Source organism: Phycodurus eques, chromosome 1 (assembly GCF_024500275.1).
Source record: "Phycodurus eques isolate BA_2022a chromosome 1, UOR_Pequ_1.1, whole genome shotgun sequence".
In the NCBI taxonomy this organism is placed as follows: domain Eukaryota; kingdom Metazoa; phylum Chordata; class Actinopteri; order Syngnathiformes; family Syngnathidae; genus Phycodurus; species Phycodurus eques.
The window spans coordinates 45696284-45713351 of record NC_084525.1 but is presented as its reverse complement, the minus strand read 5'-3'; the positions used below and the strand labels follow the sequence as shown (position 1 = coordinate 45713351).

At 45.8% G+C, this 17068-nt stretch overlaps 1 protein-coding gene across 6 annotated transcripts in view; it reads right to left on the bottom strand.

Moving 5' to 3' along the window:
* Positions 1-17068, bottom strand: part of LOC133411620 (tumor protein D54-like) — a 132505-nt gene that overhangs the window by 49967 nt on the left and 65470 nt on the right. For 5 of the 6 annotated variants that reach the window (XR_009769685.1, XM_061694195.1, XM_061694203.1 and 2 more), the window contains one exon: positions 3184-3285. The exons of the other annotated variant lie outside the window; for it this stretch is intronic. Coding sequence is in view for 4 of the 5 variants with exons in the window: in XM_061694195.1 (XP_061550179.1) it covers positions 3184-3285 (102 nt within the window). In the remaining variant the exon portion in view is untranslated. The remainder of the gene's footprint in view (positions 1-3183; positions 3286-17068) is intronic. 6 annotated transcript variants of the gene reach the window in all.

Genomic DNA, 17068 nt, shown 5'->3' with positions numbered 1-17068 from the left:
AATAAAAATTAATTTTTAGCTAAACTATAGTTGACAACTTGCTGGAAGTGACGTGCATGTATTTCATAACAAACAATGCAAATACCCCCTCCTTGAGCAGTCACCTTATCGTGGTGGAGGGGTTTGTGTGTCCCAATGATCCTAGGAGCTAAATTGTCTGGGGCTTTATGCCCCTGTCAGGGTCACCCGAGAAGTTCCGACCAGATATAGTCGGACTCGCCTCCACGCACAGCTTGGGTTCTGGTACCAGTCCTCTCGAGAGGGGTTGGACTCTCTTCCACTCTGGAGTTGCCCACGGTGAGAGGCGCCGAGCAGGTGTGGGTATACTTATTGGTCCCCGGCTCGGCGCCTGTACGTTGGGGTTCACCCCGGTGGACGAGAGGGTAGCCTACCTCCGCCTTCGGGTGGGGGGACGGGTCCTGACTGTAATTTGTGCCTATGCACCAAACACCAGTTCAGAGTACCCACCCTTTTTGGAGTCCTTGGAGGGGGTGCTGGAGAGTGCTCCCGCTGGGGACTCCATCGTTCTGCTGGGGGACTTCAATGCTCACGTGGGCAATGACAGTGAGACCTGGAAGGGCGTGATTGGGAGGAACGGCCACCCCGATCAGAACCCGAGTGGTGTTCTGTTATTGGACCTCTGTGCTCGTCACAGATTGTCCATAACGAACACCATGTTCAAGCATAAGGGTGTCCACACGTGCACTTGGCACCAGGACACCCTAGGTCGCAGTTCGATGATCAACTTTGTGGTCGTGTCATTGGACTTGCGGCCGCATGTCTTGGACACTCTGGTAAAGAGAGGGGCGGAGCTGTCAACTGATCACCACCTGGTGGTGAGTTGGCTCCGATGGTGGGGGAAGATGCCGGTCCGACGTGGCAGGCCCAAACGTATTGTGAGGGTCTGCTGGGAACGTCTGGCGGAATCCCCTGTCAGAAGGAGTTTCAACTCCCACCTCCGACAGAACTTTGCTCATGTTCCAGGGGAGGCGGGGGACATCGAGTCCGAGTGGACCATGTTCCATGCCCCAGGGGTGGATGAGATTCGCCCGGAGTTCCTCAAGGCTTTGGATGTTGTAGGGCTGTCCTGGTTGACACGCCTCTGCAACATCGCGTGGACATCGGGGACAGTGCCTCTGGATTGGCAGACTGGGGTGGTGGTCCCCCTTTTCAAGAAGGGGGACCGAAGGCTGTGTTCCAACTACAGGGGGATCACACTCCTCAGCCTCCCTGTTAAGGTCTATTCAGGGGTGTTGGAGAGGAGGGTCTGTCGGGAAGTTGAATCCCAGATTCAGGAGGAGCAGTGTGGTTTTCGTCCTGGCCGTGGAACAGTGGACCAGCTCTACACCCTCGGCAGGGTGCTCGAGGGTGCATGGGAGTGCGCCCAACCAGTCTACATGTGTTTTGTGGACTTGGAGAAGGCGTTCGACCGTGTCCCTCGGGTGGTCCTGTGGGGGGTGCTTCGGGAGTATGGGGTACCGAACCCCCTGATACGGGCTGTCCGAACCCCCTGATACGGGCTGACTCGGTCCCTCTACGACCGAGTCAGAGTTTGGTCCGCATATCTGGCAGTAAGTCGGACCCGTTTCCGGTGAGGGTTGGACTCCGCCAAGGCTGCCCTTTGTCACCGATTCTGTTCATAACTTTGATGGACAGAATTTCTAGGCGCAGCCGAGGCGTAGAGGGGGTCCGGTTTGGTGGCCTCAGTATTGCATTTCTGCTTTTTGCAGATGATGTGGTTCTGTTGGCTTCATCAAGCCGTGAGCTCCAACTCTCATTGGAACAGTTCCAGCCGAGTGTGAAGCGGCCGGGATGAGAATCAGCACCTCCAAATCTGAGACCATGGTCCTCAGTCGGAAAAGGGTGGCGTGCCCTCTCCAGGTCGGGGATGAGATCCTGCCCCAAGTGGAGGAGTTCAAGTATCTTGGAGTCTTGTTCACGAGTGAGGGAAGAATGGAACGGGAGATCGACAGGCGGATCGGTGCAGCGTCTGCAGTGATGCGGACTTTGTATCGATCCATTGTGGTAAAGAAGGAGCTAAGCCGAAAGGCGAAGCTCTCGATTTACCGGTCGATCTACGTAAACCTATGGTCACGAGCTGTGGGTCGTGACCGAAAGAACGAGATCCCGGATACAAGCGGCCGAAATGAGTTTCCTCCGCAGGGTGTCCGGGCTCTCCCTTAGAGATAGGGTGAGAAGCTTGGTCATCCGGGAGGATCTCAGAGTAGAGCCATTACTCCTTGACATCGAGAGGAGCCAGATGAGGTGGTTGGGGCATCAGATGCCTCCCGGACGCCTCCCTGGTGAGGTGTTCCGGGCACGTCCCACCGGGAGGAGACCCCGGGGACGACCCAGGACACGCTGGAGAGACTACATCCTTCGGCTGTCCTGGGAACGCCTCGGGATCCCCCCAGAAGAGATGGATGAAGTGGCTGGGGAAAGGGAAGTCTGGGCGTCCCTGCTGAAGCTACTGCCCCTGCGACCCGACCTCGGATAAGCGGCAGAAGATGGATGGATGGATGGACAAGGGAAATACAAATTTTAACTGACCACATAACATCTTTGTCCTATAGACCTTTAAGATAGTGTATATTATTCCCCCCCCACACACACACACTCAATTAGCCCTCGGAATGGCTTCTAAGTGCATGGAAACTGCTAGCGATAGTGTTAGGAAGCTATCAAATGAAGGAAGTCACTGCGAAACACGAGGATGGCACTCACATGCACGCGCACGTACGCACACACACATGCGTTTTGAAATGGTATCTTAGTCCCAGATTTTTGAAATATCAAAAACCTGGCATTTTAAAAGGGGTCTGCAGACTTTTAATATTCACTGTATATATATTTTTTTAAAATACAGTTTGTTTGTGCGTGTACATTTTCTTCACAAAGGTGTCCAAAGGGTAATAAATTTGAAAAGGGCACAGGGCACTGCTGCAAACTGCATTAAATGATTAAGTTTTGCATTTTTAAGGAGAATTACGGCCTTAATTTTGGAAAATCTTTAATCTTTGTTGTAAAAGAGTGAACTATATCAAAAACCAAAAAGTATAGCCAAACAGAGCAGCGGACAGACCTAAACCCAAGAGGTTCTAAAAAAGGTTAAGCAAACGTGCTCAAAAGAGTTCATGACTACATAAATGTCTAAAAGTAAACTGCAGCCGAGCAGTGCCATACCTCATGTCACCCAGCTTCCTGCTAATGGCCGAGCTCATGGTGGTGAAAGCCGCACTGGTCTTCTGTCCCGCCTGGGAGAGGGTCTCCTGAGTCTTCTTGTATCTGTGGAAGCGTCAGAGACGTTAAATCTCCTCCTCATGCAATTTTGTGTCTTCATTGTTATTCTCGGTGCCAAGCCGTCTGTGTGGGCATGTCCTAAATACCACACCAAACATTGATTCATGCAGTTTGTGAAAAACCTACTTATTCTACCCATCGCCACCAATCATCTTTTAAGCCCGATACACACAAAGACAATCGGTGTGTTTATGTCCCTATTTTGCCTCTTCTCGACCAAAAATGTCAAACACCAGACCATTTTATGTCTTATAAGATTATCCTATAAGATTATCCTTAGGTCTGGTGTCTGTTAAGAGTGGATTTGTCCCGATAATAGGTTCCAAAACGGGTTGAGCAGATAATCTTAAATATTGAATGTGTTCAATATTTACGACCGAAACTCTTCATGCGTGAAACTAACGTCTCCTGAGTCACGACACCGTGAATTGTGACGTGAAACAGAATGTAGTGAGTTAAAAAGTGCCCTGACTCAGGAACAAGGAAAGAACCATAAATAAAAACAAGCGTCTTACCCAATATAATTTTTTTTCCCCCCGCAGAAAAGTGAGTTCCCCAGATGGCAAGAAGTCCTTTTATAATTTTGACATTTTACATCGCTCACAGCCCCGGCAACCTTTGGAAACACTCTGGTTACATCGGTGCTTATCTGGAAGTGTTTCGTTGTCTTCAGTTTCGTGAGAACATGTGATCAATCGAGATATCTGCCTCTGAGGACTTTTTCCACGATTGGCGGTGGAACAGAATCCTGATGTAAAGTAGTGTGAAAAAGTGTTTCCCACCTTCCTGATTAATTTTTTGGCATATTTGTTTTTCCCATCATCAAACAAATTTAAATATGAGTCAAAGACAAGTAAACACAGAATGCAGTTTTTAAACAAAGGTTTTTATTGTTAAGGGAGGGAACAAATTTCAAACCGACATGGCCCTGTGTGAAAAAAGTGATTGCCCCCTAAACCTAATAACTGGTTGGGCCATCCTTAGCAGCAACAACTGCAAACAAGCGTTTCGAATAACAACAAGTCTCTTACAGCGTTGTGCATGAAATTTGGCCCACTCATCTTTGCAGACTTATTGTAATTCAGCCACATTGGAGGGTTTTCAAGCATGAACCGCCTTTTTAAAGTCATGCCAAAAAATCACAATAAGATTGAGGTCAGGACTTTGACTTGGCCACTCCAAAGTCTTTATCTTGTTTTTTTCTTCAGCCATTCAGAGGTGGACTTGCTGGTGTGTTTTGGATCATTGTCTTGCTGCAGAATCCGAGTTCATTTCAGTTTGAGGTCACAAACAGATGGCCGGACATTCTCCTTCAGGATTTTTTTGGTAGACAGCAGAATTCATGGTTACATTTATCACAGCAAGTCTTCCAGGTCCTGAAGCAGAAAAGCAGCCCCAGACCATCACACTACCACCACCATATTTTACTGTTGGTATGATGTTCGTTTTCTCAAATGTGGTGTTACTTTCACGCCAGATGTAATCGGATACACACCTTCCAAAAAGTATTTTCACAAAAGTCTCTGGGATCATCAAGATGTCTTCTGGCAAAATTGAGACAAGCCTTAATGTTCTTTTTGCTTAGCAGTATTTTTTGTCTTGGAACTCTGCCATGAAGGCCATTTTTGCCCAGTCTCTTTCTGATGGTAGAGTCATGAACAGTGACCTTAACTGAGCCAAGTAAGGCCTGCAGTTCTTTGGTTGTTTTTGTGAGGTCTTTTGTGACCTCTTGGTTGAGTCACCGCTGCGCTCTTGGGATAATTTTGGTCGGCCGGCCACTCCTGGGAAGATTCACCACTGTTCTATGTTTTCACCATTTGTGGATAATGGCTCTCACAACTTACTGTGCAATGTTGCCTGATGTACGCGGTGGTATAGTTTCAAGTGGTGGAAAATGTCTGTTGCTGCCTTGTTTCATTGCAATTTTGCGAAGCATGAGGTGCGCAACACCTCGCTCTGGTTTAGATCCTATTTTCTGATGACAAAATGCCTCCATATAATAGAGGATTATTTTTGCCACTAGAATCCGTCGAATGTGCAGATTCTACCTTGTCTGCGGCTGTGGCTCAGTAGGTAGAGTGGGTTGTCCAGTGTCCGAAGAGTTGCCGGTTCGAATCCCGGCTCCGTCTGTCCGCATGTCGAAGTATCCTAGGGCAAGACACTGAACCCGAATTTGCTCCCAGTGGGCCTGGCAGCGCCTTGCATGGCAGCAGTCGCCCATTGGTGTATGAATGTGTGTGTGAATGGGTGAATGTGAGGCTTTGTAATGTGCTTTGGGCACTGTGATAGTGTAGCTAAAGCGCTATATACAGTGGGTGCGGAAAGTATTCACACCCCCTTAAATGTTTCACTGTTATATTGCAGCCATGTGCTAAAATCATTTTTCATTTTCCCCCCTCATTAATTTACACAGAGCACCCCATATTGACAGAAAAAAAACTGAATTGTTGAAATTTTTGCAGATTTATTAAAAAATAAAAACTGAAATATTACACAGCCATACGTATTCAGACCCTTTGCTGTGACACATATTTAACTCAGGTGCTGTCCATTTCTTCTGATCATTCATTGGAGTCCAGCTGTGTTTGATTATACTGATTGGACTTGATTAGCCACACACCTGTCTATATAAGACCTTACAGCTTACAGTGCATGTCAGAGCAAATGAGAATTATGAGGTCAAAGGAACTGCCTGAAGAGCTCAGAGACAGAATTGTGGGAAGTCACAGATCTGGCCAAGGTAATAAAAAAAGCTCAGCTACACTTAAGGTTCCTAAGAGCACAGTGGCCTCCATAATCCTTAAATAGAAGACGTTTGGGACAACCAGAACCCTTCCTAGAGCTGGCCATTCGGCCTAACTTAGCGACCTTACAGCTTACAGTGCATGTCAGAGCAAATGAGAATTATGAGGTCAAAGGAACTGCCTGAAGAGCTCAGAGACAGAATTGTGGCAAGGCACAGATCTGGCCAAGGTAATAAAAAAAGCTCAGCTACACTTAAGGTTCCTAAGACCACAGTGGCCTCCATAATCCTTAAATAGAAGACGTTTGGGACAACCAGAACCCTTCCTAGAGCTGGCCGTTCGGCCAAACTGAGCAATCGGAGGAGAAGAGCCTTGGTGAAAGAGGTAAAGAAGAACCCAAAGATCACTGTGGCTGAGCTCCAGAGATGCAGTCGCAAGATGGGAGAAAGTTCTGGAAAGTCAACCATCACTCCAGCCCTCCACCAGTCGGGGCTTTATGGCAGAGTGGCCCGATGGAAGCCTCTGCTCAGTGCAAGAAACATGAAAGCCTGCATGGACTTCGCTGAAAAACACCTGAAGGACTCCAAGATGGTAAGAAATAAGATTCTATGGTCTGATGAGACCAAGATAGAACTTTTTGGCCTTAATTTTAAGTGGTATGTTTGGAGAAAAGCAGGCACTGCTCATCACTTGTCCAATACAGTCCCAACAGCGAAGCATGGTTGCGGCAGCATCATGCTGTGGGGGTGTTTTTCAGCTGCAGGGACAGGACCACTGGTTGCAATCGAAGGAAAGATGAATGCGGCCAAGTACAGGGATATCCTGGACGAAAACCTTCTCCAGAGTGCTCAGGACCTCAGACTGGGCCAAAAGTTAACCTTCCAACAAGACAATGACCCTAAGCACACAGCTAAAATAACAAAGGAGTGGCTTCAGAACAACTCTGTGACGGTTCTTGAACGGCCCAGCCAGAGCCCTGACTTAAACCCAATTGAGCATCTCTGGAGAGACCTGAAAATGGCTGTCCACCAACGTTCACCATACCAACTTGACAGAACTGGAGAGGATCTGCAAGGAGAAATGGCAGAGGATCCCCAAATCCAGGTCTGAAAAACTTGTTGCATGATTCCCAAAAAGACTCATGGCTGTATTAGCTCAAAAGGGTGCTTCTCCTAAATACTGAGCAAAGGGTCTGAATACTTATGGCTGTGTGATATTTCAGTTTTTCTCTAATAAATCTGCAAACATTTCAGCAACTCAGTTTTTTTTCTGTCAATATGGGGTGCTGTGTATACATTAATGAGGAAAAAAATTAACTTAAATTATTTCAGTAAATGGCTGCAATATAACAAAGTGAAAAATTTAAGGGGGTTTGAATAGTTTCTGTACCCACTCTAAGTGCAGTCCATTTACCATATCTTACATTACGGAACTTTTTCTTTTTACAATGTCCACGTGTATGTAGTCTGTCTGTGTCTGAGTCTCCCTTGGTCCCTCCCTCACATATTGGCATGTTTGACATACAGTGCGTACGGAAAGTTTTCAGACCCCCTTAAAATTTTCACTTCGTCATATTGCATCCATTTGCGAAAATCTAATTAATTCTTTTCTTCATGAATGGACACACCGCACCCCATATTAACTCATTCAGTGCTTGCTGTTTTCAGAAAAGACTGGGTTTTCTCGATAAAGTTTTTGAACGTCTGAAATATGTCCTCTCCTCGTGTCTGTTCTTTCATGGGCAGTACTGTTAATAGCTCCTCTTTTGCAGTGATATCACTAAACATCATACGAATGCTAGCTGTTTTCAGAAAAGACTACCCCGAGTACCACCTGTTTTTGAGGATTTTGACCGATCTTTCAAGGCCTACAGAATATTGTGTTCAATGACTATGTACATGGCGGCCGACTGGTTAGAGCGTCAGCCTCAAAGTTCTGAGGACCCGGGTTTAACCCCCAGCCCCGCCTTGTGTGGAGTTTGCATGTTCTCCCCGTGCCTGCGTGAGTGTTCTCTGGGCACTCCGGTTTCCTCCCACATCCCAAAAACATGCATTCATTGGAGACTCTAAATTGCCCGTAGGTGTGACTGTGAGTGCGAATAGTTGTTTGTTTGTATGTGCCCTGCGATTGGCTGGCAACCAGTTCAGGGTGTACACCGCCTCCTGCACGATGACAGCTGGGATAGGCTCCAGCACGCCCGCGACCCTAGTGAGGAGAAGCCAATCACCCACCGTTCCGCCATGTACATACCAAATTTACTAAATTATTTAAAGGATGGACTCTCTTCTTTCATCAAGAAAAAAAAGTTAGATCCTATCCTTTTCTATTTTTTAGTTATGTGCAGTCAAGTAAGTTTTACGTTTTTTTTTTTCTCACAGAATATGGAGATAATTATTTTTTTTGTGAAAAGCAGCATTTATGCAACTGTAACTTCCTTTTTATTTTTATCTTTTTTTATTTTTTTTATCCTGTTCGGCTGTTAGGTCACGCAGAATGGAAAATCTGTATCCCTTTTATGCCGGAACAGTTTTACTGTGTCACAGTGGAATTTTTAAGCTTCCGCTGTAGTTTCTTAGTATTATAATTGAGGTATATTGAGAATCAGACTTGATCGGTCGAACAGAACAAAGTTTCTAGAAGGGAGAGAGAATCAAAGACAAAAGACAAAGCACTAATTGTAAACAGGATGAGAGAAATAAATCATTACATTATCTACAACAATAAAACATTAAATATGAGTGTTGCATGGGGCTGTAGTGCTACACCCTGTGAGGGAAGGACAGGACAAGATAGAACAGGACAGGGAGAGGATTAATTATTAAGTCTACAGGACGAGAGTATAAATGAGGGGATACACAAGCGATTTGCATATTCATTAGTTATTTGTCGCAGTAAGTGCTTGACCCCACACCCAGTGAAAGAGTCTGCGGATACATGCAAGTGAATTGACATCGTTTTACATGCGCAAAGACTGACAGAAGTGTCCTATAATTGCTGTGGCCGCACCACGGAGGCTGAGGACCCCACCCAATAAATCGAGGGGCGGGATCAGGCCCAGAGGTCCACCAGAGAGCAGCCCGGTGGACGGGACACGTCCCACACCGCGGGACCCAGGTCGGTCCACCGGCCCTACCGAGGCGCCCCGACAACTGGACACCCAATAGTGGCCGCAGGGACCCAATGCCACCCCCCCAAACACGCCCCTTCACCCCCAGGAGAGCCAGATGCCCCTACCAACCTGCAGGGCCCGCGATGCAGCCAGTCCCTGCCCAGCCCGAGGGCAGGAGAGTGTCCCTTGTTTGTTGGACAGGAGGGCGGATAGCGGCACCCAACAAGGGAACGATAAGGGGGGGACCCAAGGAGCAGCCGCGGGCCATGAGAGGTCAGCCCCAACACCTAGCAGTCATCCAGCCGGGGGGGGCCCGGCCTCAGGACCACCGCCATGCAACTAAGTGAGACCCACCTCCCCCCTGTTACTATGACTGGCAGTCCTTGGCCCTACCCCGATCTCCGGCAGTTCGAGGGTGCCCTGGAGTGTTGGCATTTTTTTTTTTATTGCTGCTTTTAATGTATTGTATTGAAGAAAGTTTCCGGCTGTTATTTGGAATTCTTGGAACAGTTCATCACGTGTCCTAAAAACATTGTTAAATAGTTGTTGTAGGTGGTTAATTCCATATTGTTCTCATGTACTAAAATGAAGGAGTATATTATTAATTTCAAAATCTGGATTATGACAGATTGGGGAGAGCATACTGGGAGTTAATTGAGATCCTTTGCCACCAAGCCATGAAGGTGGATGCGATTATTGGATTCTTGAAACATGTATGGCGTTTAAGACTTGTAGAAATAAATGGGGGTTTTGGTAGTTAAATGTTGTTGCAGTCTGTTTGTTCCAATTCTAGCCAAGAATCACACTCCTCATTGTGGTGTAACCATTTGATGAGGTATTGTAATTGGTTAGCTAAATAATAGGGTTTAAAGTTGGGAGCATTTAGGCCTTCCCTCCTGTTTATGTTTCTGAAGTGTGGATAGACTGATTCTATTTTTCTTATTTTTTGAATAAAAATTTATTACAGGAGAATCTAAGATTTGAAACCATTTAAATGTGGTCTTAAATGTAATAATTGAAAATAAATAATATATTTGAGGGAAGGTTTTCATTTTTATTGTAGCTATTCTTCCCAGTAATGACATAGGCAAGTTATTCCAGCATCAAGTGAGATTTTTTCCAAAAGTGGTGAGTAATTTAGATTGGTTAGCTCTGTGAGTTTTGACAATATATTGATACCTAAATCTTAATGTTTCCTATAGGAATAGGGTAATCTGAGACGTGATATGCAGGAGTCCATGAGTTAGCTGTTATTGGGAGTATTGTTGATTTTGTCCAGTTAATAGAGTACTGTTAGATATATTGTAGAAGTTATCATTTATTTGCTTAGCTTGCATTAGTATTATGGACAATGTTTAGAAAGAAAGATGTCTCGCCTTCAAGAAGATGACTCAGCAGGAATCATCTGAGAGAAGGACGTGGCCGGGACGTGGCAGGTGCCATGTTTTCACCTTGAAACCCTACCCTTAGTGTGTTGTGTCTTGTAGCTTAGTACGTTATGTCTTGTAAACTTAGAAACCTCCCTATTTTCAAATAAATGCAGGAGCGACGGGAGAGATTGTTTAGAGCGTGTTGAGAGGCTGTAACCTGAACAATCTCCCATGCGCCCTCCTCATGAGTAAAATGACCAACGTCTTCATTCCTTTTGTGTTTATTCATTATAATGTTTGGTGAGATAAATCCAACAAGTACTCTGATATTTGTGAAAACGTTTTAATGAGATTGAAGACTGCCTGAAGAGAATACTTGGGTTCCTGTAAGTAAAGAAAAATATCATCAGCATATAAATTGATTTTGTGTTCTGTCACTAGTGAGCAAATACCTTTAATATTAGCATTCTGACGTATAGCAGCAGCAAGAGGTTCGATAAATACTGCAAACAGTAACTTTCATTGTATAATCCAGAAAAAACAACATTAAGGAATGGCTTTTGATTGCAAAATAATAATATATTCAGCTATATAATCCGCTGTGAATGACCAAACTCACCGGAATTCACATTAGTCATGACGCTTCGTATTGTTTCCTGGGTTTTAACATAGACCTCATTATAGAGGAGCTCAATTATACACACTTTTTTATATTTACAGTATTTACTTATTTATTTTGCACGGCCATGCAGAATCGTGGATCTCTATGCCTTTTGTGCTGGAACAGTTTTGCTGTGAAACAGGGGAGTTTGAAATACTCCCTCTGCTTATTTTTAATTTTCTAATTCTGATGTTTATTAAAAATGCAGCTGGACAGAAAAGGGTTTTAGGGGACATACAGAGGGACAAAAAGGAGAAGGGGAATAGGGGTGTGAACCATTGGAGGACAATAGTTAGTCTAGATATTTGACCACAAGTAACGTTACAATAGTCAAATCGTGTTCTTATTTGTGATGAGGAGGGGACACCTGGTGAGGACATGTCACCGACTGGAAACTATTATCTCAGTACCGTGATTGTGTGGTGGGGTGTTGTGCATTAAAAATTGAGTAGACTGGTAGGGGTAAGGCGAGATGGTCACGGGGCTATGATGTCCCACAACCGTCACCCCCACCCAGGCCAACCAACTCCCCAAAGGATGTGTGAATGTATGGAGTGCATTAAAAATCTGTGGAGGAAAGGCATGGCGGGCCAGAGAGCAGGAGTGCCAGAACACATGGAGGAGTGTCCTCCCCACCCCGACACCGCCCTCCCCCCTACTCATGGGTGTATGATGCATTAAAACTGGAGGACGGTTAGGGCAGAGAAAGGGGGCAACCAGACTGGAGACCAGCACAGATGTGACAGGACCCGGCCTGGCGTCTGCCTCATCATGTCTCATGCCAGCCCCCCAGGGGACACTGAATGAGATGTGAATCTGCCCAATGTGCAAAATATGTACAGTGTGAGTAATAAAAATGTTACTGAGTGTGTGACGTAAGAGGCAACCCTCCAGCGGGCCCGACCCGACTGGCTGGAAGACCACAAAGAAAAGGGGGGCAGCCCCTCCCGACCCTATAGCTAAGCCCAAGCCATGACATTACCTCCACCATGCTTCACAGATGACCTTGTGTGTTTTGGATCATAAGCAGATCCTTTCTTTCTCCATACTTTGGCCTTTCCATCAATTTGGTAGAGGTTAATCATCAGTCTTATCAGTTCATAAAACGTGGTTCCAGAACTTATGTGGCTCATCTCTGTATATCTTTGCAAAATCCAATCTGGCCTTCCGATTCTTTTTGCTGATAAGTGGTTTGCATCTTGGCGGCACGGTGGCCGACTGGTTAGAGCATCAGCCTCACAGTTCTGAGGACCGGGGTTCAATCCCCGGCCCCGCCTGTGTGGAGTTTGCATGTTCTCCCCGTGCCTGCGTGGGTTTTCTCCAGGCACTCCGGTTTCCTCCAACATCCCAAAAACATGTTTGTTAATTGGAGACTCTAAAATTGCCCGTAGGCATGACTGTGAGTGCGAATGGTTGTTTGTTTCTATGTGCCCTGCGATTGGCTGGCAACCAGTTCAGGGTGTACCCCACCTCCTGCCCGATGACAGCTGGGATGGGCTCCAGCACGCCCGCGACCCTAGTGAGGAGAAGCGGCTCAGAAAATGGATGGATGGATGGTTTGCATCTTGAGGTCTGGCCTCTACATTTCTTCTCTCGAAGTCTTCTTTGAACAGTGGATTGTGATACCGTCACCCCTGCCCTAGGGAGGTTGGCAAACCTTTTTGTCTGGCAATAAAAAATAAAAAATAAAAAAGCATCCAAAGTAATTGGGACAAGCTTCATCATGTAACAAGACAATTACCCAAAATACACTGCCAACACAAATAAAGGCCTTCATAAGGGGGGGGGAAAGTGGAAGGTCTTAGACTGGCCAAGCCAATCACCGGACCTTAACCCAATAGAGCAGGGATGCCCAAAACCTTTTGCCCCAAGATCTACTTTTCAAGCAGCCAACCTCCCGCGATCTACCTTTTTTTGCGGGGGTGGGGGCCGCGACCATGTCTCCGGTTTCAGAGCGCAGTCAGTGAGCTAAGATTCTGGGCTGCAGACACAGCTGAGCACCAATGTATGTTGATGTACCTTGCATCACCGCATGAGCCAATCTCGCACAACACAACATAATTAACAATGTAAATGTTTTGTCATTACCCGAGTTTACTCCGATGACTTGCACTGAAGTGAATCAGCCAGGGATGCATAGTCCGGAGAGTAGCTGCTGACAGCCAGCCTCAAGCACACTTCCAAATGTTCATCAGTTAGGGTGGAACGGTACTTGGACTTAATGATCTTCATGTGGGAAAAGGCTGACTCACATAAATAAGTGGAGCCGAATAATGCAGTCAAAAAGGGAGCACATTTCCACATGTTGGGGTACTTTAGCTCTGTGAGTAAGTTCCAAAACTGTCTATGAGCTCTGGACTACAGCTCAATGTCGGCTTGTAGCGTCAAAATCTCATCCTTAAAATCCCGGAACAATGCGTCAGCTGCTTCAACGATGGCCATTTCTCCTTTTTGGAAGGACTTCTTGTTCTTAACGATGACGTGACTCACCCGGAACGATGCTTCGGGGGCGGCTTTCGCTTTTGAAGTATGTTGTGTGAAAAATAACTGCTGTCCGGACAACTTTGATTTTAGTTCTTTCACCCCTCTCTTTCTCAGCTCGCTTTTTGGCGCGAAGTCAGTGCAGTATTTTCCATGCACAGTCCTAAAATGCCGCTCCACAATTCCCTTCTTTGATAATGTGATGGCAGACTGGCAGATGAGGCATAGGCATTTTGAAAATGTCATCGTGAAAAAAATACTCCTCCACCCATTCTGTATGAAAGTGGTAAGTTTTTGTCTTCTTACTTGGTCCAGCTCCCCCACTAATTTTTATTCCCTTTCTTAAGTTTAAGAGAAAACACCGAGAGATACAAATTGGAGGTAACTCACTGACAAGCTTGTTAGTTTTGACACACTTAGCGCCGTTGTTTGCACAACTGCAGTTACCTTTTAGCGCCGTTGTTTGCGCATGTGCTTGACCTAAGTGTCAGAAAAATTCAGATGTCATCGATTATATCAATCAAGCGACGGGACGGATGATAGGCTGATGTATTTTTTTTAATGTCACGCGATGTCATGCTATCTACCAATAATACAGCTGTCCAGCAAACGCTGCAGAATTAGAGCAACAACAAGCTAAACTTGGACAAAAGAAGGAGTCACTTCTGCAAGACATTTCAACCGGATGGAATTCAACTCTGGGAATGATAAAAAGCATCATCGGAAACAAACAGTCCTTGATGGATGTCCTCACTGCAAACACCAAGACTGCAATCCAATCTACATCTGAAATTGATTGATTGTTGGAAACGCTAATGGAGCCTTGAAGGTACTGTATGTTTTAAATTATATTTATTATATTTCTCACTATCCTGTCTGAGTGCACGGAAGAGAGAAAAAGTGTACAGTATTTATGTGAGTGCCGCATGAACATGTAGACAAATTTTGTGCACAGGGTTCCGCCCTACACATTTTTAAGGTAAAATTCAAGCACTTATTGTATCAGGATACATTTAAAATGTTTCTCGCACCTTATCACTGGGGTAAAATTCATATTGACAGGAATACTTATCATGATTATTCACTTTTTCTTAATCATCAATAAGCTCTTAGTTTTGTATATGCTTTGACTACATATTTTAAATTGAGATAGACTGAATATTTAACTGCTACTGTATTTAAAAACGATGTTAAAAGTGTGTACCATTTATTTGTGTTAAAAAACGTAATTAATGTCGTAAGGGGTCACAGGATAACGTATGCATTCTCCTTCGTTCCCTGGGGTCCTTTTCAATTAAAACGGGAGGATGTGGTAACTAAGGATGTTTAGTGAGCATCAAAATGGGGAACCACATCGTTGATTAGCTAACAGCAGGGCAAAACGATGAAAAACCTCGGTGGCTTAATCTCGTCTGAACGGGTTGCCACAGTTCTGTAAAATTAGTCCTCAATTACAGAGGTCAATATCCTTGACTCAAACACACAGGACACAATATAATGCTTGATAGGTGGAACATTTACTGTCTAAACTACAGGGAAAATGGGGAAAAAATGCAAATGGAATTAACTACACAATAAAAGACAAGAACAACAAAACAGCGAGATACAGAGTAAATGGCTTAACTCGTGAGATAAGCATGAATGAACTGATGAGTGTTGAGAGAGAATAAAGTTGGGACCCGGATGATCATTAAACCCGTCCCAAGCTACAATGCACCAATTTGTACTTATTCTGATAGTTGCTATAATGTTTACACACTATTAGTGGATCACTTGGTAACCAAGGTGTTCTTTCTCGGTCATCTCAGATGAGGACCAGGAAGTTGAATAGTCGGGGAAAAGATGAGGAAGAGGAAGTAAAATGGGAAAGGACCCAAAAAATTAAAATTGGTGGTCACACGGATGCGGGGAGTTGCCGTTGGGCTTGCTGGCAGGTCACGCTTTTACGCATGATTGAGAGCGTAACTTGCAGGAATCCATCCTCCATACTGCTTATCCTCACTAGGGCCTATCCCAGCTGACTCTGGGCTGGAGCGGTCGGTGTACACCCGCAGGCTTATTGCCGGGGAACTATGAGGAGACAAAAATGAATAAAAAAACTAAAATAAAAATTAAAAAAGGGAGGCGGGAAAGACCGTCGGAGTCGAGAGTGGTCAACCAGGACATGACCGCAGAAACAGAGCAGGAACTAGAGCATGAATCTGCCTTCATAACTCTGAATCTCCGGGCGGAAGAGATCAGGCCTTTGTCTTGGATTTCTTTTAAGTTTCTTAATTATGCGAGCACACGGAGCAATCAGGACCCATCCCCCACCCAAAGGCAAAGGGAGGCTACCCTATCGTCCACTGGGGTGAACCCCAATGTAGAGGCGCTGAGCTGGGGGGCAATAAGTATATTCACATCTGCTCGGCGCCTCTCACCGTGGGCAACTCCAGAGTGGAAGAGAGTCCAACCCTTCTCGTGAGGATTGGTACCAGAGCCCAAGCTGTGTGTGGAGGCGATATCTAGTCGGAACTTCTCGACCTCGCACACCAGCTTGGGCTCCTTCCCTACCAGAGAAGTGACGTTCCACGTCCCTAGAGCAAGCTTCTGTAGCTGGGGATAGGATCGCCAAGGCCACCGCCCCAGCTCACATTGCATCCGACCCCGATGGCCCCTCTCACAGGTGGTGAGCCCATGGGAAGGGGGACCTACGTTACCTTTTTGGGCTCTGCCGGCCGAGCCCCATGGGTGGCTCCAGAGGGGGGACCCGGTGACCCGTATCTGGGCGAGGGAAATTATTGTCGACATCATAAGGGGTCTTTTGAGCGTATTTTGTCTGGTGCCTCACCTCGGACCTGTTTGTCATGGGTGACCCTGCCAGGGGCATAAAGCCCAGGACAACTTAGCTCATAGGATAATTGGGACACCTAAACCCCTCCACCACGATAAGGTGACGGCTCAAGGAGGGGATCAGACATTAAAATTCGAAGAAATACAATCACGAGTAACATTGGTGTGGTGGTAGACACTGGGAGCATTCATGCAAAGTTCTTAAAACGTCACAACATTCACATTCAGTGAAGCTATATTTGCAGTAACTCTCAATCGCTGGGTGCAGTAACTCTCCACTGCCTGCGTGTGTTGCTTGTGATCCACCAGTTGTCCCAGACCAGAAAGGGCCAAATGGCCTGTTGGTGAGCAGAGACAAGTCTCTGCTGGGGAGCTGGGGGTGAAAGTTAATTAACTTAGTGTCCGGGTGAGAAACCAGCTGTCCTGTCCTTCCCCTTTGATGAGGAAATTCTTCAAACTGGCTGATAATTAATTTAGCGTCCGTATGATATAACTTAGGCATCCTTGTGTCTGTCTTCCACAGCATGGCGGCTTGGAAGAATGCAGAATAGTCAGAGATTGGGGGTTGCTG